Source organism: Telopea speciosissima, chromosome 9 (assembly GCF_018873765.1).
Source record: "Telopea speciosissima isolate NSW1024214 ecotype Mountain lineage chromosome 9, Tspe_v1, whole genome shotgun sequence".
Taxonomy (NCBI): domain Eukaryota; kingdom Viridiplantae; phylum Streptophyta; class Magnoliopsida; order Proteales; family Proteaceae; genus Telopea; species Telopea speciosissima.
In genome coordinates this window covers 59737694-59761719 of record NC_057924.1, presented here as the reverse complement: position 1 = coordinate 59761719, position 24026 = coordinate 59737694, and the positions used below count along the sequence as shown (strand labels likewise).

General features: G+C 38.4%; 1 protein-coding gene across 1 annotated transcript; it reads right to left on the bottom strand.

Moving 5' to 3' along the window:
* Positions 1-8674: 8674 nt before the first annotated feature.
* On the bottom strand, positions 8675-22281 carry LOC122640184 (vesicle-associated membrane protein 721). Its single transcript, XM_043833339.1, has 5 exons — positions 21881-22281; positions 20544-20685; positions 20335-20455; positions 9250-9312; positions 8675-9090 (listed from the first exon to the last, which is right to left on the bottom strand). Exons 1-5 carry the CDS (start codon positions 22068-22070, stop codon positions 8941-8943), a joined length of 666 nt encoding a protein of 221 aa, XP_043689274.1. The 5' UTR covers positions 22071-22281; the 3' UTR covers positions 8675-8940.
* Between the last annotated feature and the right edge of the window lie 1745 nt (positions 22282-24026).

The following is a 24026-nucleotide window of genomic DNA, read 5'->3' as shown; positions in this document are numbered from 1 at the left end:
TAAAATTAAAATATTTTAAAGGGAGATACTTAGAGCCTTTTGTGCAAGAGAACTTGAAGAGCTGGGTCGTAGAGGTGCTGCGTACTTCTGTTTTTTCTCTCCAAAATTCTCCTCCTTCTGTTTTGAGAAGACGAGGGATCTTATAGAATTTGGGAAGCTTTTGATGCTTTACTTTTCCACCGAAAGTAACCTTATCTTGAAGGAATCTTTGGCAAAGCGGAGTAAGCAAGTGGGCGTGGGCCCAGACTGTTGAAATTTGAGGCAGACTTTTGACTTTGGAGGCAATGGCGCCGAAAGTAACTTTGGAGGCGTGGGCCAAGATTCACTACCTTGTCGGTGGATCTTGGATCATCGGAAAGAAACTTCAAAAACCGCACCGACGCATTCCACGTGTAAAAACACTGTTTTCCTGGTCAATGTATTGGACTGGGCCCAGTGGTGGCTTGACTATCTAGGACCAGAGATAGTAGCTGGGACACGTCTTTGGATACAGCCACGTGTCAACTGCTGTGCCATTCTTTTGGTGTCGTCATGGCTGACGATTCTCCAACATCAGGGTTTGGAGACTAACCCGCGGGCTTATGACCCAGTTTTCTGGATGTCTGGCCCATAGAGCGCCTGGTGGATCTTGCTGATGACGAGGAGAACTGTTGGCAGATGAAATCCAGCCCATCATCAGGTTCTTGTGCAAACTGGCCTTCATGGATATGAGGGTCTATGGACCCAACACTGGAGTTAGTGCCTTCTTCTTCTTCAGTATCAAGAGCCGCAAGCTGGGCCTCGATTTCTGCTTGTTTGGCCTTTAATTTAAGGCGTCGACTATTGCTGGACTTGTCCGATTTTTCTAAAAGGGCTACTTGAGGGGTAACTTTTGTGATAGCTTGGATGAGGGCCTCAGGGGTGCACCTGCTAAGGTCACACTTGTCCCACCATTTTACCTTAAAATTTCTTATGAGAACAAGGATGGAGCAGTCGGGGCTTTCAATCCGTTCGATTGCATACTCCCAATACATAATCCAAGCCAAGCGGCAATGGATGAAGAATCTCATAAGATCAGGTTGTTCAGGGATCTGTTCAGTATGCTGGCAAAAAATGTTGAAGGCATCAAACACGGGATCTGGTAGAATATCTTGGATTGGCCCATAAGCGGTCCACCATCGGGGGAACCAATGGGGGATTTGGCTTGAGAACTTGTAGTCAAAGTAGAAAAACCATGAATGTTGGTTTTTACTATTTTGATCAAATAAAGCATGGTGCCATGCATCCATATAATCAAAATAGTGGTGTGGTTGATAGACTTGGGAGAACCTTTTAGGAGTGAGGGGATGTGTACCCCAATCTTTTAAGCTGATTATTTGGAGGATGGTTACTGAAGTATGGGTAACAAGGTTTGGCTCATTCTTGTCAAAATTCTGCTTGAGACGGATAGAATCTGTATCAATAAGAATGAATTCATAAAACTCTTGGGTTTTTGAACTATTGGGGGAATAAAAATTCCAATCCTTGTAGAAGACCCTTTGAGCAATTTCTACTGGAGTTTTGCAACCTTTGGTGAACTGGTCATCTAGGGCAAAAAGGTCTTGGTAAGCTTGTTTAAGAACATATTGACTCTTGAGAAAGTTCTGGGAAGGAACTGGTTTGGAAACTGTTTTGGAAGAACATGTATTTGGAACCATTTGGGTAGACTTGACAAAAGGGCTCCTTGGGAGCCACAACTTGGCTGAAAGGAACACTTGCAACTATTGTTTTGGAAGGAGAAGTTTTGACTAATTGGTTTGAAGGAGCAGACTTGGCATAAGAACCTTTTGATTTAATGCTGGTTTTTGGTTTGGGAGGCTCCTTGGGAGCCATGATTACAGATATGGTTTTGGGACCCTGCAAGAATTCACGGGTCAGGAAATCAGGAATTGAATTCACTTCTCCTTTAATATAAGTTATGTCAAAATCAAAACTTGACAAAAGGGCTTGCCATCTTGCAAAAAAATGTTTTGATGCAATGTTTTGAAGATCATTCTCTGTAACAAGAAACGACTTCTCTCTCTCTCTCTCTAGAGAGAGATTCAAAATGGAATTAGCAGTCGAGCATGGTGTGGAAATAGGGTTGAAGAATGGTATTTGCAGAAGAGGCGTCGAGATAAAATAGTGTCATGGCATGGTGAGAGAGTTCAAATGGAATTAGCAATCAGCATGGTGTGGAAATAGGGTTGAAGAATGGTATTTGCGAAGAGGCGTCGAGATAAAATAGTGTCATGGCATGGTCCGAGAACTTCAAGCGAAAAAAAGAGACTGAAGGGAGTTGCAAATCCACGGGATGAGGGAACAAGAGAGGGAATGATATGAGGAACGAAAGTTTTGAGATTAAAAAAAAAACACGACTTGAAACAAGTAGGTACTTTTACCGTTTTAGCCTCAAAATACAGCCGCTGGAGCTCACGTGGTAAACACCAGCGAAAAAATTACCAAAATTTGACACTGCTATTAAATTGAGCAGTAATAGTAAGATTGACAATGTAGTCCTAATCCTCACACAGTGAATTAAAAGCAAAGTTTCAAAAAACAAACTGGCATTGGACCATTCACGGGTCCAGTTTCAGTTTTTCCACTTCAACCACTGGTAATCTCCATTTAATAACCAAGAACTGCTTTGGCACCCAGTTTGACTGGCTGGCTCACTCTGGGTTATAGAGTAATGATTAAAAGAACTCGAGAGGATCATTGCAGATATAACATGGGAAACTGCCACGGCCCCCAGATCTTAATCACTTGATAAAACTTCTTTTTATGGTCATGGAGCAGAAGGTTGAAAGTATTCAACAGGTATTGCTGAAGCCCGTACAAAAAGATAAGGACCCCTACATCCGATAAATCAATGTTCCCAAACCAAGCTCATCCTCAAGAGACCAAGGTTCGTTACTAGGTCAAGATGGGTTTGGGTTTACTGCTTTAAATCATTAATTAAATATATGAATATAAGTGAAATGTATTAGATATAAACAATTACTAACAGAATTTGAAGTAGCACCCACTGGCAAAGCTTTGGGCAAGTTGACAAGATGTGATGTGTTTGAAGTAGTATTAAAAATTAGTAGCATACTGAAGTATTTTCTTTAAAATTCATAGTCCCAGGAAGTTGACAGTCTAAACATCCAGGTCAATGGTCATTATGTGGTCAATGGTTCAGAAAGAAAGAACAATCTTAAGGTAAAACAACCAGTTTCTGGACATGGGGGCAGACAATAAGCTTGACTGGAAAACTGAACGTCTCTTCAAACAACGGATAGCATTTCATAGCTCAACAAGCTTCTATGAGAAAAATCACTCATCAACTCAAAGGTTTTTTCACAGGTAACTGAATGTGTGGAAAAGTCTATGTATTTGACTTGCCCATATCATATGCACACAACACACGAAAAGAATCAACAGCCACCCTACAGTTTCTGGCATTGAACTAAAGAAATCTCCCAACCTACAAAATAGAATGATCGATGATCCTTAGAGAATCAGATCTAGTTGCATTCTTTTGCACAGCCAAAAGGTTTGACTTTTTCATATAAAAATCTAGAGGATGGTGGAACATTAATAGGTTGAGATTTAGTCCCAAGTGCAAGACAACTAATGGTGTTGAGATGGAATTTCACAAAAATGACCTGAACCCAATTTCTATCATCATTTCCTATACCACCTACCTATATAAACCTGTTAAGCATGTAATGATTGTAATCCATTATAAGAAAAGGAGAAAATTTTCATTTCTTATATCAAAGGTACAGGTTAGGCTTTTCGAAATGGTAGTCCACAACAGTATTTAATGATAAACATCCATATAATAATCCTCAAAGAATCATGCAGCCATGACTGCCATATGGCCACTCAAGCAAGAGTAACAAAGATAGCTTGAGAAAACAGAAAAGAGTAACCTGGACCAGGTTACCACGTGGTCCAATGAAGTAATTCAGTACACCACCAGCTAGGACCAACACAATAGCACTTACCATTTTATCTTTTCAAATGCCAATAGTAGTTTACGACCATCTAGATCCAAAATGAAAAAATACAGGTCAGGAGTAACATATGCAGATAGACCATCTTGTGGCATTTTTAATAACATCGAGCAGCTTGGTTGCAGACACATTCAATTATCATCGAACAAATACCTGAAAAAGTTCTAACATTCTTTTTGTTTCCTTAATAGATTCCACTACTATGTTCTGTACAACTGCTCCAAGAGAACTACAAAGAAGACTAGGAACCAAAGAGCAACACCTATTCCAGATGGGATATTCAGCCAAACAAACATGTTCTTTACTTCTGCCAGCATAACACCCCTAAAAAAGGCCAAAGAAATGATACCAAATGTCTTGAGCTACTCTACAACATACATTTGAGCTATATGTTTTTCCTCAAACTAGAAGAGGAAAATTTATCAGCCAAATTAAACCCACCGTACCAAACCAAGGCAGTCCTAGAAGCACTACTATTCAATAAATGAGGCAGCCTCTCATTTGAGCTGCCACAAAGCTTGGGAAGGAATCTGACGGAAAGAAGAATAGGTAAAAGGGCAGCAGTTTCTCTAAACAAGCAAAGGAGGCAACATCACCATCTATTCATGTGGCAAAATTCAGCCCAAACGCAACATTTTACATGACACACTCCACAAATCAATTTCAGTCAACATAGTCCTCTAGCTATCCAACAAGTGAATGGCCTGATGAGCCTCCCATATTAAGCAACTAAAATACAAGAGGAAAGCTCAATACCGCTAGTAGTAGAAGGAAGCAGAGATTCAGGCAGTTAGGTCAGTTCTTCTTAGTTGGGTTGGGCGGGTTCGACAAAAAATGCTATGCTTACGCACAAGACTACCCTTATTCCCAAAATCTTAGCCACATGGTTGAGAAAGGAAGGGACTAGACAAGGAATCTTAAATGTGGCAAAGTGTAACACAAAAAGTCTCCATATGATCACCAAATCACCATGTCATGAAAATTTTCAGCAGATGTCCCTCCCACTACAGAGTTAAAAGAAAGTCATCCTCTCTCCGAACTTTATGAATTAAACTTTCAAAACTTCAACTGTTGGTGTTAAAATGAGAAAATATCAAGAACAGGATACACAGAGCTGAGCTGATGTGTACTGGGTACTGACAAGTGGCCAATCCTGAGGGTTTTCTATCTGCAGGGCAGCTTGGATTACCCACTTTCTTTCTCTCGATGACTGAAAAGGGTTTCCTATGGTAAGAGAATCTGGATAACCCTTTGGATCCTCCCTTACAATATAGGGGGTGAAAATTCAAAGATGAAACCTTCAGAATTCTACTTTTCTATCCTAATAATTAGAAGTTTATCACGGGAAAAAATAATTAAAAGTAGAAACCAATTGCTATAGGATTTCAGACTAGGTTCACAAATTAATAAAGAACACAAAAGGTTTTCAAAAATTTAAACAAACAAAGAACACAAATTTCTTTATTGCAGCACAGAGAACCTCCCCACAACTATCTCCTCGTAATTTAACATATATGTGCCATCAAAATGCTAGTTATAACATTTAAAATCATCTACGGAAGTATATCCAGACAAATTAAGAAGCGTTAAAATCCCAACCTAGTTCTTCCATTCAACAAAACAAAGATACCCACCAATCAAACTTCATCCAAACTAAAGCCTAGAAAATGAATTTGCTAAACACCCAATACCTTGAAAGGAAGAAACAAAATCCCAATTGACGTATCTCTATTAAAAATCGGAACAGACCGCATGAAATGGAGAAAGCATAGAGAAAGCAATCATCCAATCAGTGACAGAAAAGATTCAGAGCCAAGTTATTTTTTAACCTCATGAATTGCATGATGGGATGTACAAGAAGAAGAGCTTACGTTTTCCTTTGGACGATTGCTTGGGATGCTTGCACTGAAGATCATTCTCTGTAACAAGAAACGACTTCTCTCCGTCTCTCTCTGGAGAGATTCAAAATGAAATTAGCAGTCGAGCATGGTTTGGAAGTAGGGTTGAAGAATGGTATTTACAGAAGAGGCATCGAGGTAAAATAGTGTCATGGCATGGTCCGAGAGCTTCAAGCGAAAAAAAGAGACTGAAGGGAGTTGCAGATCCACGGGATGAGGGAACAAGAGAGGGAATGATATGAGGAACGACACTTCGAGATAAAAAAAAAACACATAAAAGTCGTGGGATGAGAGGACTTGAAACAAGTACATACTTTTACCGTTTTAGCCTCAAAGTACAGCCGTTGAAGCGCACTTTTACCGTTTTAGCTTCAAAATACAGCCGTTGGAGCGCACTTGTACCATTTTAGCCTCAAAATACAGCCGTTGGAGCTCACGTGGTAAACGGATCATTATCACCTCCAATTCTGGAGATAAAAATTCTGTGGTAAACACCAGCAAAAAAATTATCAAAATTTGTTTTTACCATAATCCATGCGTGATATAAATGAATTTTTTTCTCCAATTCTGACACCCTCCAATTCCCTCCAATCCCTCACATAGTAGCTGAAATGACCACCCTACCCCACCTTGGGCAGTGTTTTCAGGCAGTGGGGTAGGGTGGTCATTTCAGCTCCCATGTGAGGGATTGGAAGGAATTGGAAGGTGTCAGAATTGGAGGTGATAATGATCCCTATAATTTTCCCATCAGGATCTACCCCCAACCGTCAGTAGCTAGATGGAGAAGTCAAATCAATCCTTGTTTATAAAACATATATAGGCTTCTCTGGTACACGAAATGAGTCACAACAAATAGGTTTATTGCTCCGGCATGGGCTACGTGAGCCCCGGAGTAGTTTATCAGACAAATTGAGTTGTTGGGCATTCCTAACCCACCAAGCGAAACCGGTGGTTTCTTGGTCACGACCAACTAAAGACTGAGTCTATTATCATTTTGGGGGGTGTTCTCATTTACTTTGAGTTAAAACAAGTTTGAAAAATGATACCAAACACACAAAAATAAAAAATGGTCAAAAAATGAAAATAAAAAATGATACCAAAAAAGACCCTTAGTGTGTTTTTTTTCCCTACTTTTTAAGGAAATTAAAACTAAGCATTCCCTTACAAGCGGGAAAATATATGTCGGTCATGATAATCGAACTCACGTCTTCATTAAATGGTCAAATTTTTTCATGCTGCAGCTAAATTTATATTATATAAATATTAAATATCTTGTCATTTAATGTAGAGAGTTCATTCCATATATTTTCAAGGAAATTAACTGTGATTGACTCTTTGGTTTGGAAGGCCCTGACTTGTGCATGTGAGATCATGGTTTGAACCTTCGAGGAATCAGAATCGATTATTGACCCCGGTACGAATTGATCAAAAAGTAAAAAGAAAAATCAAGTTTTTTTTTAAGAAAACATGACTGATACAGCCGATTCAAATCAATATCGATATCGCAATCCTTGTGCGAGATAATTTCACTCATTGGTTGTCTGGTTTATGTAATTTAGAAACCTTAAAATGGACATGTTTAATAAATAATCTTATTTCCTACAAAAAAAATATATCCTTCGGCATTGTCTCCCTAGCTTGGGCGGTCCATTCTTGTGTGTAACAATGTGGCTGACTCCTTGACTCGAAGGGTCTCATTTGTACAAGTGAGATAAGTTAAGTTGGCCACTTTCTACTCATTGGATGTCTGTACTGTGTTGGACAGACTTTAATAAGTAATCTTAGGGAAAAAGTTCTCTGTCCGGGAGTGTGGCCTACGCCAGCATTCCCATGAGTCTATCTCTTTCCTCCCCATGTGAAAAGACACCTCTGTCCCCTTGTTTTAAAGAGGAGAGAGATAGAAACATGGGAGTGCTGGCATAGGCCATACTCCCATACAGAAAACTGCTTCCCATAATCTTATTAACTACTCCAAAATAAACAAAAAATTAAAAAAAAATCTTTGTGCACGCATAGTGGGAAGAAAATGGAATCTGGATTTATTTTTTTTCAAGATGCATTTTATACTCGAATTTATTATGAGAATGCTTATCAAGCAGTGTAATAATTTGAATTTAACAACGAGCAAAGTGAAATATGCCTCTATTATCTATTTGATTTGGATTTTGGAACAAAAATAAAATTAATAACAAGGACGCAAACCAGTCTAGAGCAATCTCGCTTTGGGAAACAACAGACGCCATTGCACATTTTGCACCCAACACCCAAATCCGGTTGGACGATTTTGTTGCCTATCAGAAATCCTGGGCATCCCCTTAAATACACTGATTGCATGTTTTTGTGAATGGCATCAAGGGATGTCAAATGCCAAAATGTGGTGATTGAAGCACTAAGATCGACGAGATCATGAGATATATCTCAAGAGCTGCAGGTAATTCCATACCAAATATACATTAACACAATTTTCCAGCTATTTGAACCGACCAGTAATTTTCAATTTGAGTAATCTCGTCAGCTATGCTTTAGCTTCATATTAGGAGAATCCACAAATCACAGAGAGCACAACGACGTCCTACTTAATTCAAATAAAGTCACTTACCAAGTGAATAAGGCCCCCCATGCATATTTTGCAGCATTAAGACAACAGAGATCCTGAACCTCATGTATCAGAAATTCACAAAAGCTCGCTGAACAAGCCATTTCTCATCAGAAAACATACAGATCAGAAGAAAGAAGATTGCAGCCTGGATGATCCTACCATTTTTAGCTTGTTGATTGCAGATAAATTGTTGACAAGCAATATGTTTTCAAGATCAATCACACAACAATATCTGATATCACATGAAAGTATGGTTTTATCTCAACAAATATATTTTCTTTAAGCCGTATATATCCATTGTAACTACTTCCTAATTTCTGTCTACATACACAAATCATGATTCATATAGCTTCCATATGCAGTACATGCATGCAAAGGCTCCAGGACTAGGATCACCACAAACCCATGCCTCCAAAATATTAGTATCGAGAACGACGAGAGCTCACTTCCCACAGTTGAACCCATGGCAAACAGACAGAACGATGATGAGAATCAAGGCTATTATAATCCCCAAGACAATCAGCTTGATTTTCATGTTTTGTAGCCACATCTTCCTCCGGATCTTTGTGCCAGTTGTTCGGAAGTCTTGCGCCTGTAACAAGTTGATTTCCCCAAACAATGAAAATGTAGGTCAGGATGTACTGTGGATCCATATCTTACCTCTCTAACAATTATTCCAAACTGTATATCTATAAATGGAAATAAAGATCAACAAGAAGGATTTAGAGGACCAGAGAAGGGGCCGACTCACCTGTTGATGGAGATTCTCAGTCTTATCCACTAGAAGCTCAATCTTCTCCCCTCGATCAAGAACCTGCATTGCAGAATGAATTTCAGAGAATGCATCATCCAACAAGATATCCATGAATATTGAATGAAGAATGCCTTAGCAAAGGCAAAGCTTAATACCCAACTTGACACTGCTATATTGAGCAGCAATAGTAAGGTTGGCAATGTAGTCCTAATCCTCACACTATAAATTAAAAGCAAAGTTTCAAAAAAACAAACTGAAATTGGACCATTCATGGGTCCAGTTCCAGTTTTTCCACTTCAATCACTGGTATTCTCCATTTAACACCCCCCCCCCCAAAAAAAGCCCCACTGATATCCACCACAAAACCGGATTGAGTGGAAAACCAAGAACTGCTTTGGCACCCAGTTTGACTAGCTGGCTCACTCTGGGTTATAGAGTAATGATTAAAAGAACTCGAGAGGATCTTAGCAGATATAACATGGGAAACTGCCACGGCCCCCAGATCTTAATCACTTGATAAAACTTCTTTTTAAGGTCATGGAGCAGAAGGTGATAGGTTGAAAGTATTCAACAGGTATTGCAGAAGCCCGTACAAAAAGAAAAGGACTCCTACATCCGATAAATTAATGTTCCCAAACCAAGCTCATCCAATCTATCAAGAGACCAAGGTCCGTTACTAGGTCAAGATGGGTTTGGGTTTACTGCTTTAAATCACTAAATATATGAATATAAGTGAAATGCATTAGATATAAACAATTACTAACAGAACTTGAAGTAGCACCCACTGGCAAAGCTTTGGGCAAGTTGACAAGATGTGATGTGTTTGAAGTAGTATTAAAAATTAGTAGCATACTGAAGTGTTTTCTTTAAAATTCATAGTCCCAGGAAGTTGACAGTCTAAACATCCAGGTCAATGGATCAGAAAGAAAGAACAATCTTAAGGTTAAACAACCCATTTCTGGACATGGGGGCAGACAATAAGCTTGACTGGAAGTCTGGAAAGCTGACTGTCTCTTCAAACAAAGGATAGCATTTCATTGCTCAACAAGCTTCTATGAGAAAAATCACTCATCAACTCTGAGGTTTTATGACTGGTAGCTGAATGTGTGCAAAAGTCCATGTATTTGACTTGCCCATATCATATACACAACACATGAAAAGAATCAACAGCCACCCTACAGTTTCTGCCTTTCTGGCATTGAACTAAAGAAATTTCCCAACCTACATGTGGAGGTACTGTTCATGTGGCACTGTTCACGTGAACAGTGATTTGGTTGATATGTGTATCGTCTATTTTCCTAGTCCTAGTTGGAGTCCTAATTTCTAATTATGTCAAGTCCTAATTCTACTGTGAGTTGTTAGTCTTAGTTTCAGTTTGAGTTGTTAGTTCTAATTCTTTTCCTATTGTAACTTGGAATCCTATCATGATTAGGAATTCCTAATCTGATTAGGAGTTCCCCTTTCTATTGTAATTTGAGATTATAAATACAAGCATTATGAGGGAGACTGATAAGTTGAACAGTTCTCTCCTCTTCCTCATCTTTTCTTCTCTCTCAAGTTACTGGTTACAAGTCCTAGGTTTTCTACATGGTATCAAAGCTCATGTTTATAGATATTCAGTTTTTTGTTTGATTTTTGTTGTTATGGCTATCGATTAAAAGTTCGAAGCCTTGTTTATGTGTCGGTTGCTTGCCGGTGTTCCTTTTTGAGGACTGGTTCAAAGGTGGAAGAAGAAGGACATCCACCTGCAATTTTCTGCTGGCTGTGTTCTTTGTCTGGGAATGGGGCTGCTATTACTGCCCTTTTATTTTTGTTATCATGGAGTGATTCTGTTGGAGAAGATGACTGCTGTTGTGTGAATCGAACCAACATCTGAAGAACCTCTGTTCGTTGAAAGTGTTGTCCTCTTTAGAAGAAAAAGGTCCTGCTGATTTACATATTGATTTCCTGCTGGGTTGGTTGCGGTGTTTGGTGCTCTGGTTGTATGGTGTTTGCAGCCGCTGTGGTTTTCTTCTTCCCTTTGGACTACTACTCTTCCCTACTTTACCGTACCGTCGGTTCGAAGACGAAGGTTTCTCGGTTCGACTAGGTCCTCTCCTCCTGAGAAGCTAGTGAACAGAGAAGAAGGTGTTCTTCGATTTTTGGTTTCTAGGGTTGATTATTGATGTGGGAAATTTTATTTGGATCGATTCATCAATTGTCGCTGCTGTTGTTTACTTTGATTGCTATCGAAGGTTTGTTTGTGGAATTAAATTCTGGTTTTCTACTTGCTGAATCGATTTGATGCTGTGGGTTGCTTTCGCTATCAGAGGAGATTGAAGGACCTGCTTTTGTTTGCTAATCGAAAAAGTAGAAGACCTGCTGCATCTTGATCCATCTCGATCTACCGTATCTGAACCAGATCCGTCGGCTGCTGGTTCAAAGTTTGAAGACAACCTTCATCAATGGGTCCTTTGGTTACTGCCTCTCTGTTTCCCCTTTGTTTCCTCTGGTTCAAAGCAGTGACTGTCAAGAGGTAGAAGACGGTCAAAACTCTTTGCCTTTTGCGATCAATTCTTTCCTTTTATGAGTTGGTTTCCCATGTCACGTGTTGCCATATCCTTTGGTCCAGGATTTATCAAGAATGTGTTTTCTTACTTTTCTCTAGTTGCGTGACTCAAGAGACTTGGTTCTTTTATTAGTTACTCTATTTTATTCCTTAAGTTTCCCTTTATGCCCTTATCATCTTCTCTTATTTACCTTTGTCCTTATTTTACTCTAAATTCCCTTCATGTCCCCTTACTTCTTTATTTGCCAATTACCCCTTGAAAATTCTGGTTATTTACCAAATTGCCACTCTCCATAGGCATTATTTTACTTGTTGCATCCCATTGCTTTTTGTATACCAAAAGGCCCTTGCAAAATTCTGGTTATTTACGGAACTGCCATTACTTTTTAATACATTCCCCTATTTGACTACCCAATTGATCTTTGAATATTCTGGTTTATTACCAGTTTGCCCTTTAGCTTGGATTGTATTAAAAGTGGATTTTCACCAAATTACATCCATACCATCCTTTTTTCCAACACCGTTCCCTTTCAATAATTCTAATTCCCTTCATATCCCATACCTTTGGTATTTACCCACAACACCTTTGGAAACTTCTGGTAAATTGCAATTTTGCCATTCCTTCCTTTCTAATTACCCTTAGCACCTCTTGGAAGATTCTAGAATATTATGTTTTTGCCCTATCTCTTACATCATCTCTGTTATGTCCACGTGTACTACACGTGAGGGGAGGATTATGTACAATACACCTGCAGACATTGCAGAACACAGAACTTGCAGGAACATTGGTGCAAAACATAGAAGATCAATTTTATCAGCCATTGCCATTGGGTATCCTTCGTTATTGGGTTGAGTTTGCTGTAAGGGGGAGATTGAAGTATTGAAGAGTATTGAAGATATTTGGTTGTTGCCTATTTGAGGACTTTCAGTTGGGTTGATACAGTGTTTTTCCGCTGCCTAATTCAGCTCGTTTCCGCTACTTGTTGCTCTAGTTATTTAACTTCAAAATTTTATGTCATTATAACAATCTGAGATTCATCACTGGTTAGCTATTGAAGATCGTTAAAAGCTGCATTTTTTTGGAAGAAATTCTAGTCTCGGTTTGCTGATCATGTCTGTCCAGGTTTTGAAGATCAATTATTTCAAGTTCTTGAAGGTTTATTTGGGAGCTACATTCATCTGTCAAGTTGAATTCTACTGCAACTTAGTTTCTTTTCATTTTGTTCAAGTTGGGCATTAATACCTTGTATGCGCCAACTTGAGGGAGAGTGTTTGCATTATTATGTTTTTTTTTTTTCCTTTTAGTTCAAGCTAGATCTTCTTTCTTTACTTATTTGTATAATCCAGCTTGAGGGGGAGTGTTGAAGTACTGTTCATATGACACTGTTCACGTGAACAATGATTTTGTTGATATGTGTATCTTCTATTTTCCTAGTCCTAGTTGGAGTCCCAGTTTCTAATTATGTCAAGTCCCAATTCTACTGTGAGTTGTTAGTCTTAGTTTCAGTTTGAGTTGTTAGTTCTAATTCTTTTCCTATTGTAACTTGGAATCCTATCATGATTAGGAATTCCTAATCTGATTAGGAGTTCCCCTTTCTATTGTAGTTTGAGATTATAAATACAAGCATTATGAGGGAGACTGATAAGTTGAACAATTCTGTCCTCTTCCTCATCTTTTCTTCTCTCTCAAGTTACTGGTTACAGGTCCTAGGTTTTCTACACTACAAAATAGAATGATCAATGAACCTTAGAGAATCAGATCTAATTGCATTATTTTAAACAGACAAAAGCTTGACTTCTTCATATAAAAAAATCTAGAGGATGATGGAACATTAATAGGTTGAGAATTAGTCCCCGAGTGCAAGACAACTAATGGTGTTGAGATTAGATTTCACAAAAATGACCTGAACCCAATTTCTATCATCATTTCTTACGCCACCTACCTATATAAACCTGTTAAGCATGTAATCCGTTATAATAAAAGGAGAAAATTTTTTATTTCTTATATTGAAGGTACAAGGTTATGCTTTACGAAATGATAAGTCTTTTTTTTGGTAAAACGAAATGGTAGTCCACAACAGTATTTAACAATAAACATCCACATGGTAATCCTCAAAGAATCATGCAGCCATGACTGCCATATGGACATTCAAGCAAGAGTAACAAAGATAGCTTCAGAAAACAGAAAAGAGTAGCCTAGACCAGGTTACCACGTGGTCCAATGAAGTAATTCAGTACACCACCAGCTAGGACCAACACAACAGCAGTTACCATTTTATCTTTTCAATTGCCAATAGTAGTTTGCGACCATCTAGATCTAAAATGAAACAATGCAGGTTGGGAGTAACATATGCAGATAGACCATCTTGTGGCATTTTTAATAACATCTAGCAGCTTGGTTGCAGACACATTCAATTATCATCGAACAAATACATGAATAAAGTTCTAACATTCTTTTTGTTCTTAATAGATTCCACTACTATATTCTGTGCAACTGCTCCAAGAGAACTACAAAGAAGACTAGGAAGCGAAGAGCAACACCTAGTCCAGATGGGATACTCAGCCAAACAAACATGTTCTTTACTTCTGCCAACATAACACCCCTAAAACAAGCCACAGAAATTATACCAAACGTCTTGAGCTACTCTACAACATACATTTGAGCTATATGTTTTTACTCAAACTAGAAGAGGAAAATTTATCAGCCAAATGAAACCCACTGTACCAAACCAAAGCAGTCCTAAAGGCACTACTATTCAATAAATGAGGCAGCCTCTCATTTGAGCTGCCACAAAGTTTGGGAAGGAATCTGACGGAAAGAATAATAGGTAAAAGGGTAGCAATTTCTCTAAACAAGCAAAGGAGGAATCTCCACATGGCCATGCTATTATTTATATGCCACGTTCATATGGCAGATTAATTGGGGCCCCAATGTTGTACGCATGTTGCCGACATCACCATCTATTCATGTGGCAAAATTCAGCCCAAACACAACATCCTACATGACACACTCCACAAATCAATTTCAGTCAACAGAGTCCTCTAACTATCCAACCAGTGAATGGCCTGATCAGCCCCCCATATTAAGCAACTAAAATACAAGAGGAAAGCTCAATACAATCTTAGTCACATGGTTAAGATGGCCCACAAATTGGAATGTGGTTAATCCTACCCTTACTACCCAATTATGGGGTTGGCTAAAACTATCCTTGGTATACCAGCATACCCATGTAAAAAAGCGGCTTGGGGGGAGGGGGGAGGGGGGAGGAAGCACTTGGTGTCAACTTTTTTATTCACTTCTTCATTCCCTTCCCCACTGCATCAAGCTCCTAAAGTTCGGAGAAGTCCAAGCATACAGAAGTTTCCTATCAGTTTCTTTTTTTACTTTTTTTGGTTGGGATGGGGAGCTGCCATGGGGATTTAAAATCAGAGAGAAGCTTTGAGACTAATGCCTGCACAGCCTTTGTACACATCTCTTGTCCTCAGATTTTTCTGAAGATACAACCAGTGCAATTTCCCATTTCTTCCTAAAAATCAATGATTTACAATCAGGTCCTTGATGAGCAACAAGTAGCACAGCCAGGAACAGATATCAGACAAGCTCTGATACTAATGCCTAAACAGCCTTCGGCTGCATCTATCACCAAGTTCTGAAGATACAACCAATACAATTTCCTCTTATATTCCTATGAATCATAGTTAACATTAAAGTATAGTCTTGGTTTGAGGTCCATGAGTGTCCATTGGCCTCAGACCCTTAGCTAGCACAGCCAGAATTATAAACTATACTCTTAACAGTTTACAATAGCATTCTTAACAGGAACTAGGAAGTACAGCCAGAGATATAGAATAGGAGTATTTGCCTCCCCAACCGCAATCATTTACCCTGCATTTTGATATTTTCAACATTACCACAATTTGCATTCAAATAATTACACTCCCCTGAGTTTGCTTATACCCATCAGAACAGAACAATAAGTGCTGCTTATTCATCAACAGCCAATCCTCAGTTGTCTATTCTATATCAGCTGATTATCATCTTCCTCAGAGCTTCCTGCTCGTTATTAAATAACTACAGCCATTGTCCCAAGAGAGCAACATTCATATTTCTAATGATCTTTAGACCCAGGCCCTCAACTTCTTTTGCTTACAAACCATCCTCCACTTTATCAAATAGAACACCGTGTCACCTTCTCCTTGCCATAGAAATCCCTGTTGCATCCTTCGTATTTTCTCGAGCACTAAGCAGCATTCCAAATGGATACATTCTTTCGATCAGAAGGTAGCAAATGCATTTTTTGATAAAGATCTATCCTGCCACTAAAAATATTTTTGTTTCCATGCAGTCCACTCCCCTTGGATTAATTTCAAAATTTTCATCCAAACACGCAGTGGCCTATGTGAGAACTCCAAAGGACGACTGAGATAAATTGAAGGAACCCTGCCAAGTGAACACCCGGACAGCTAGGCAGCTTCTAAAGAATCCATCCCTATATTTCTCAATTGGCCAATCCCCATATATTAGACTTCTTTTGCAGTTCACCCTAAGGCAATACAAGAACTGAAACACCATCCCAAAAATACTATAATGTCAGTCAGTGCAAGTAAGATATAAACTTGAGTCATCTCCAACTTGCTGTTCATAACTGAAGTGGATCCCTGCCAACCTCAGTAACAGCTCACTGAATATGTAAACCCGCAAAATAAGCACAAGGGAGTATAGCAGATCACCCCGTCTTAAAACCAAAGAACCATCAAATTGATCACCTGAATACCATCCATCGCTATATTTGCAAAACAAATCTGATTGTAATGATCCAAGCATGCATTCACTACCACCAAAGAGCAATAAATATCAACCTTTTTCCAATCCAATCTTACAAATTGTCCCAGTCCACCCAACTCTCATTTAAACGCACTCATATGCGATCAGCACTCCAGGAATCACATCATCCCCCCCCCCCACCTTTCTCCAAAAACCACCGTTAACACTTGCAAATTTCTCCATCACCACGTCAATCGAGCATTAAAAGTTACATAAGTATTCAAAATGCACATTGACTATAAGTTAATAGATTAGCCAAATCATATGTTCATAAGGAAAATGGTGTATTGCAGGAAATAACATTGCATAATTTTTCTTTGTTAGGCAATGAGAACAATTCTGAGTCAGACATCTTATGTCCCTTTTCCATGTACAACATCAATGCTCATGTCAGTGTCCACATACTTAGTGCCATATTCTTAGGCCTGAAACTTGTTAAATGTGACTACATTATATTCAACCAGTCACAGCACATTATTAGTTCCAAAGATCAAAAATTTCAGGTTTCCTGTCGGATCCCATCCCATCTAAGAACATTAGGATTATTCATAGAGGGAGTGCCACCACACCAAATACAACTACAATTTTGTAGCATCGTGACTTCACAAGGTTCAAGGAGGCCTCTGCATTAATGAAACAAATTATTGTGTGGTAGCAATAGATCTAGGAATGTGAGGAAGCATAAAAAACACTTTGTTCTTTCTATCTTTAACCACAACCGCACAAGGTGCCCAGTCAAGTAGAGGAAGTTAACAAAGAATTGGAAGACAAAACCAATCATGTAGTGGTTATTTATGTAGAGTTAAAAGACACACACACACACACACACACAGGGACACCTAAAAAACATCTCTAAATTAGAGCCAAAAGGAAAAAAACCAGTAAAGAGGTTTAGAAAGGGAAGCACAAAGAAAAAAGTAAATAGCATTTGATGCAGATGCAATGGTTGTAGAGGAGTCGCCACCTCTATTCTACTCTTCACAGCAAAGTACACGTCTTGACACCAAGTAACCAGGGTAAAGGATATGTGACGCATAGATCGGGTACATTTTTGTTCTGAACCCCACCCCCCCGGGCCCCCCGGGGGGGGGGGTTTGGGCAGCAGATGCTGATGAACAAAGATCAAGAAGATGGGGTAACAGATCCATTGCAGCAGCACCAACACAAAAAAATTTAAAAAAAAAAAAAAAAAAAGAAGAAGAAGCCTTAAGCCCTTAATTTTCTCTTCATCACTACCTCTCCATTGTCTGGCCTTAACAGAAGCCTTAAGCCCCTAATCGGGTACATTTTTGTTCTGAAACCCACCCCCCAGGGGGGTTTAGCCAGCAGATGCTGAGGAACAAAGATCAAGAAGAAGGGGTAACAGATCCATTGCAGCAGCACCAACCCAAAAAAAAATAAAAAATAAAAATAAATAAAAAGAAGAAGAAGAAGCCTTAAGCCCTTAATTTTCTCTTCATCACTACCTCTCCATAGTCTGGCCTTAGCAGAAGCCTTAAGCCCCTAATCATGGGGTTTATTGCTGTCAAAGTTAAAACTTAAAAGGGAAAAGGTCGTATTTTACACTTAAGCCACAGGAGCTTCTATTTTCCATTTAAACCCTCAGAGGTGATATTTAAGCACTTGTTAAGCGCTTAACCCTGCACTACCCAAATCCATTTTAGGAGGCCATATCCTCCTTATCCTATTTTTTCAAGGGTCAAGTGAATGTGCAATCCAGGTCGGGTTAACCCTTATTGGGTTGCTTGTGGGCCCATCCAAGAAGGGAAACACTCAAATCCAAGATTAAGTGGCAAAATAGTAAATAATTCAATGCCTATAAGGAGGATGGCAATTCTGTAAATAAGTTGGAAGTTCATAAAAGAATGTCAGGTTTATAATTTGCTAGAACTCCAAAAACATAAGCAAAGGATTTAACGTGAGAGTAGAAAGGGTAAACTTGGAGTCATAGTTATCAAAGCGGCAAGGCGACCATGGCATTGGAGAGGTTCTTAAATCAAGGCGACACCAACAAGGTGGGAAGGCGCCTGCCTAGGCAACACCTTGATACCTATGCTTGGAATTAAAAATAAAATAAGAACAAAGGAGAATATGGGAGAAAGGTAGGGCTAATAAGGGAAAGTAATAGATTAAAATAAGGGAATCTTGAGGGGAGGGGTTATCTTCAACCTCCTGACCACGAGGCAGAATACCAGCACCGTGAGGGAGAAGAATTTTTGGTGAGAAATCACCACTCAAAGCTCTATCGCACACGACCAGCAGCAGGCCCAAAGAACAAGCAATGAATGAAAGAGATCAACCAGATTCAAGACCTGGCAGTAGGTACTGGTTTTATTCTGGCTGAAGTTAGATTCTTCAACACAAAAAATGTTTTCGGGGCTAAGCATCTAGGGTTTAGCTCGCCTGTGGGTAGGCAAAGTATGCCAAGATTCTTAGGAGGGAAGGAGTAGTATCAATGGAGATCATTCCAGCTGCTACAACTGTCCAGAAGCAGGGGATGGACAAAGAAAACCAGAAAAGAAGCCGAAGAAGAAGAGGAAGAGAACAAATAGGAACCACACAGAAGAAGGGGAAGGAAATCGCACACATACCAGCCCACAGGGTTCAACCAAACTCAAACTACAATTCATTCTTTCAATCTGCTTAACAAATTGAGTTACAAGCATATATACAAAAGAAAATGATAGTTTCCTAATTGAAGTCTAAAATAGCAATAGAATTAAAATCTATCTCCTAATTACTTCCTAAAACTTGGACTAACAAAAATAGGAATTCAATAAAACTCAAATTGGAAATTTCCCTACATGTGTAATAGCTGCCCAGAATAAAAGATTACATATCTTTCTCCAAATAAAATAAATCTTATATATCCTACTGAACCAGAACAAGGTTGGGACCCGGTTCATATTGGTTTGGGTTCTCAAATGGGTTCGGCCCGGCCCATGGAACAGCTCCTGCATCACTCCATCTTTGAATTTTGGCCATTCCAGATGCATGACAACACTTCTATGAATATTTATTTACCAAACATCTCTAGCTTTCAACAATTATTTCTTTCATTCACCCAAACACGAAGCAAATATAATCCCGATCTGGAAAAATCGAAATTATAATCTCTCAAGCATCTTGCATGGGAACTTCATAATATTATCAGAAAAAACGTTACTGAAGAATCCAGCTAAATCTTACTAATAGCTTAATGCTATCAGAGAAGATGTCTTGACTGAAAACAAAATTCAATAGCTGAACCATTAAAAACATGTTCGGTATTGTACATACGACTCAACAAATATACGAAGAAAGATTGAATAAGCTATATGATTAAATTTCATCAAAAAAAAAAAAAAAAAAAAACTATATGATTAAAGATCTTGATCTAGTCTCATAAGTAGACCTATCCTACCAAAATGTGTAACAAATTCATGACAATAAATTTGGGGTGGGGGGGTAATAATGTCAATGGTTTCTGTTCTCCCCCTCCAAAATAGATTGCTTTAAATGTACATCCAACGGACCATTGCATGATCAAAGCACTTAAATTGTTTAGGTTCATCAAAAACTTTAATAATTGAGGGACAATCATACCTCAGCATACGCCATAAAGCATGATCAATTGAACCAAGAAAGGAAACTTCTATGCATAAATTTCACTCATCTTGAAAGCTAGCCAACTCATGTACAAAAATACATATAACAGAAGTACACATACCTTTTCGATATTCTCCATCATAACACCTTTGACTTCAGAAACCTGGGCCTTCACCTTTGCAAGTTTGCTTATCTCATCAGGATGGTCAACACAGTACTGCATGTGTTCCTTCAATTTTGACCTGCAGTACAAAGCATTTCAGATTCATCGTCACGAAACAGTTACGATGCTCTATCAGCATTTTAAGGATCTACAGTCCAAAGCAATACCCAAATTCCTTGTTAAGGCTGTTAGCAGGCGCAGTTGCAGCCTTTCCCCCGCCGTATCTTGAAACAAAGTCATCCTTGATACGCTCCAAAAAGGCAATGGGGACCTGTCTTCCTACAGATTCATCTGCAACTACACAATATGCTGCAACACCACAACAGTTGAAAACTTGACATATACAAATATCAAAGTGATTCAATGAAACTAGCATCACATCAGCAATAACTATATAAGCAACAAACTCAACCTCTTTTAATGTCAAACATTTTACCTTCAACTTAACAACAGAAAAGTAATATATCAGAAGAATAATTCTGGATATGTAATAACATAACATGCTTATGTATAGGCACCATTTGTTTTCATGTAAAAAGGTGGAAAAGGAAAATGTTCCTGTAAAATAGGATTTTTCATTTTTGTTTTGAAGTTACCCAAATAAAATGTGATGGAAAAGTAGGAGAATTTTACCCAACATATTTTTTGCATCAAAAAATTTTACAACAAAACAAACAAGGTCATGCAAACAAAGTTTTATAGGAAATACCATGTTTACTTGCAAATTTACTGCGAACATATTAAAATTAAAAAACCATATAAGTTGTGAAATGCTTCAACACTTGACCACATGGACGGATGAAAGTAGATCCAAGAAGTTGGCCAAAGCTCAGCCATGGAAAAGCTCTATCTCACGAATCTTAAGCGTCCAACTGTCAGGCCAACACTTAGATCGGCCACACAAAACGTTACTGACTAGCCTAATCACCTAATCACCTAATCGACAGCCTTTCTAAACACTGGAGACTCAAACCATATGTCGGCAGAGGATCAAACAAAACGGGGCCTAAATTTTTATCGCCAGGATACCACAAGTCCAAAACTTGAAAATCAGTAAGATTCCAAACCGAGCGAAAGTTCGGAGAGAACCACAGTCCGGATTACACATTTGATACGATTTTCAATTTCTGAAGCTTTATCCATCTATTTTTGGGGTTAACTAATCCACTCCAGAACGCTACAAGTCGCAAATACATTACAGGTAAGATAATTATCCGGAAAGCGCGTTTCAAGGTAATTAATCAACAGACCTGCTTAGGTCCACCCTAACCAGTTCCACAAAAATACATCCTTCCACGGAAACCAGATCTTACGAAATTAAATTAACCTAGGGCATCATAATCACTGAACCAGAAAAGCCTGAACTACATTTCACAATCACAACAAATTTAAGAAACAGAAAGCAAAACCAAACGGACATCCAAAACACTCCTGCCACACGATTCAAACTGAAGAAAAGCTAAAAGAAACGAAACAAACCAGATCGGACATAAGGAATACTTACTGTAACCGTCATCGACAAGATAATTAAAGGTGTGGCCGTCGCAGTTATAGGTAAACTTGTTGTTGCTGGCCGGGAGCTTCTGAAGACATTGCAAGGCGATCGAATTGAAATTCCCAGTGAATTCAGTGAATTCAGCGAGAACCACAGTTCCGCGAGCAACGAAACAATAGATCAGCGACTTCTGTCCCATACTGTTTTTCTATAAATTTTTTCTACAGATCTTCTTCTTTCTCGCTCTCTCTATCTCTGCAAATCTTTGCTTCGATGAGCAGAGGAGAGAAATGAAAAGAGACAGCTGGAGCGAGAAAGAGTTTAGGGTTTAAATAGGGAGGAAGAAATCTGCTTTTGCCGCAACCTTCACAAGAAATGATGGCAAAGTGTCTCCCTCAGTCCGTCTCGTCTCATGCGCTACAGCACAACCGACTGAACCGAGTCTTTCCTTCTTTTTTTCAATTTTCAACTTTTTGAAAGTTATTAAAATTACGAAATTCTACTTCTACTTCTACCCAAGAGAAAAAATAAAATGACAAAGATGTCCACAGATTGCGCTTGAGTTTATCTGTTGGTGCCATTAATTTGAAAGTTTTGTGAGTACGGTAACACGTGTTGACAACTTGACATCCGGTTTTTGTGGGGTCTAGGTAGATAATCTGTTTCGAGTACGGAGTAATAGTTTGTGATCATAGCGGTTGAATTGGAATCTTCAATTCTTTACATTACATATATCATATAGGGTATAATTGGAATCTTATCGATGGTGACTCACATTTTAATTATTTTTTATTTATTTTCAGTGCCTTGTGGTGGGGTGCAATTTGCTAGTAGTCCTGGATTTGTGAATGGTTTGTTTTAATATGGTAATTTTTGTTTAGGTTGAAACTTGATATTTAAGCAAGGAATCTTGGGTTTTATTCATTATTTACAGAATTTTAATTCTATCTAACCAGTCACATGGTAGATCTAGGTGCCAACTAAGGAAATTGTATCCAAATGGTAGTTTAGGAAATTTCGACCCTTTATTATGTTGGAAGTGTATCCATCAAATCAATTAATAAAGAGTTTATTTATATTTATGATTGCATGATATTAGCGGTTTTTGATTGTTTATAATTTTTAATTTGAAATGTATTCACGGTTAGGGATGAAAATTGAGTATTATATTTTATTTTTTTTGATATATTCACGGTTAGCTCTAAACCTTGCGTCCCGTGAGTATTATATTCATATGGTCGTTACACTTGATTTGTGATTCCAATACACTAATGTGAGTGTACACTGAACTGGATCACATGAGAATCTTAAGTGAACAATTGTTAGTTATTCCTTGAAGTACAAGATTCTTATCTATAACTTATGATTGGTCCCTTAACCTTAACTATATATTGGTACATTGGATCCATAGTTTTTAACTATGAATGAAATAGATTATTAATAACAAACATACTTTTATGATGGAGAATATCAAAGAGAGAGTATACATATATGATTGGACAAAATCTAGACCTAGTGAGACGTTTTATAAATAGTTTACAAAATATTTTAGCAGTAATATTTATTTGGTAATTGTTTTGAAAATGTTTTAATGGTTCAATTGCTCGTTCAGATTTTCTACGCATAGAATTACAATGGTGGTGACAGTAATTATTTGTATGTCCTAAATTCTATTATGTGATATTGTTAAGTGGAGAGACTTAAACATAATTAATAACTTCTTTGGGAGATTTATATTTAAGTACACCTCTTGATAAATTCTTTGGGTTTTTTCCTTTCTTCAAACGGAACGAACAGAGATTGAATTAGAATGATTCCCGAAATGCCTATCTGGATATTCCTCAATGTCTCGGTTATTCATGGAACGTGAGAAGCAGATGAATAATTATCTGCTTCCGAAAGAAATCGAAGAATTTCTTGGGAATCCTACAAGATCAATTCTCTGAATGATATTTTCTAGATAAGTATTTTTGGTTGATTATCCCTATGTGAATCTCCCCCTTCCACAAATAGTCGTTAGCTCGGTTGGTTGGAGACATTGCCAGTTGAATGCATGCCCCCCAGGAGGTCAAGGGATCAACTCTCTTGAATTGTTATGCGGTTGTGCCAAAGAGGCACTTCTCTTCCCTCCCCCACCCCTAGTTGTAGATTGTGG

Coding starts and splice junctions, on each gene's coding strand:
- LOC122640184 (XM_043833339.1), bottom strand. CDS start 22,070: ATGGGACAGAAGTCGCTGATCTATTGTTTCGTTGCTCGCGGAACTGTG. Junction 20,456..20,543: donor AGCCTTAACAAGGAATTTGG/GTATTGCTTTGG, acceptor TTTGTACTGCAG/GTCAAAATTGAAGGAACACA. Junction 9,313..20,334: donor TGATGGAGAATATCGAAAAG/GTATGTGTACTT, acceptor TCTGCAATGCAG/GTTCTTGATCGAGGGGAGAA.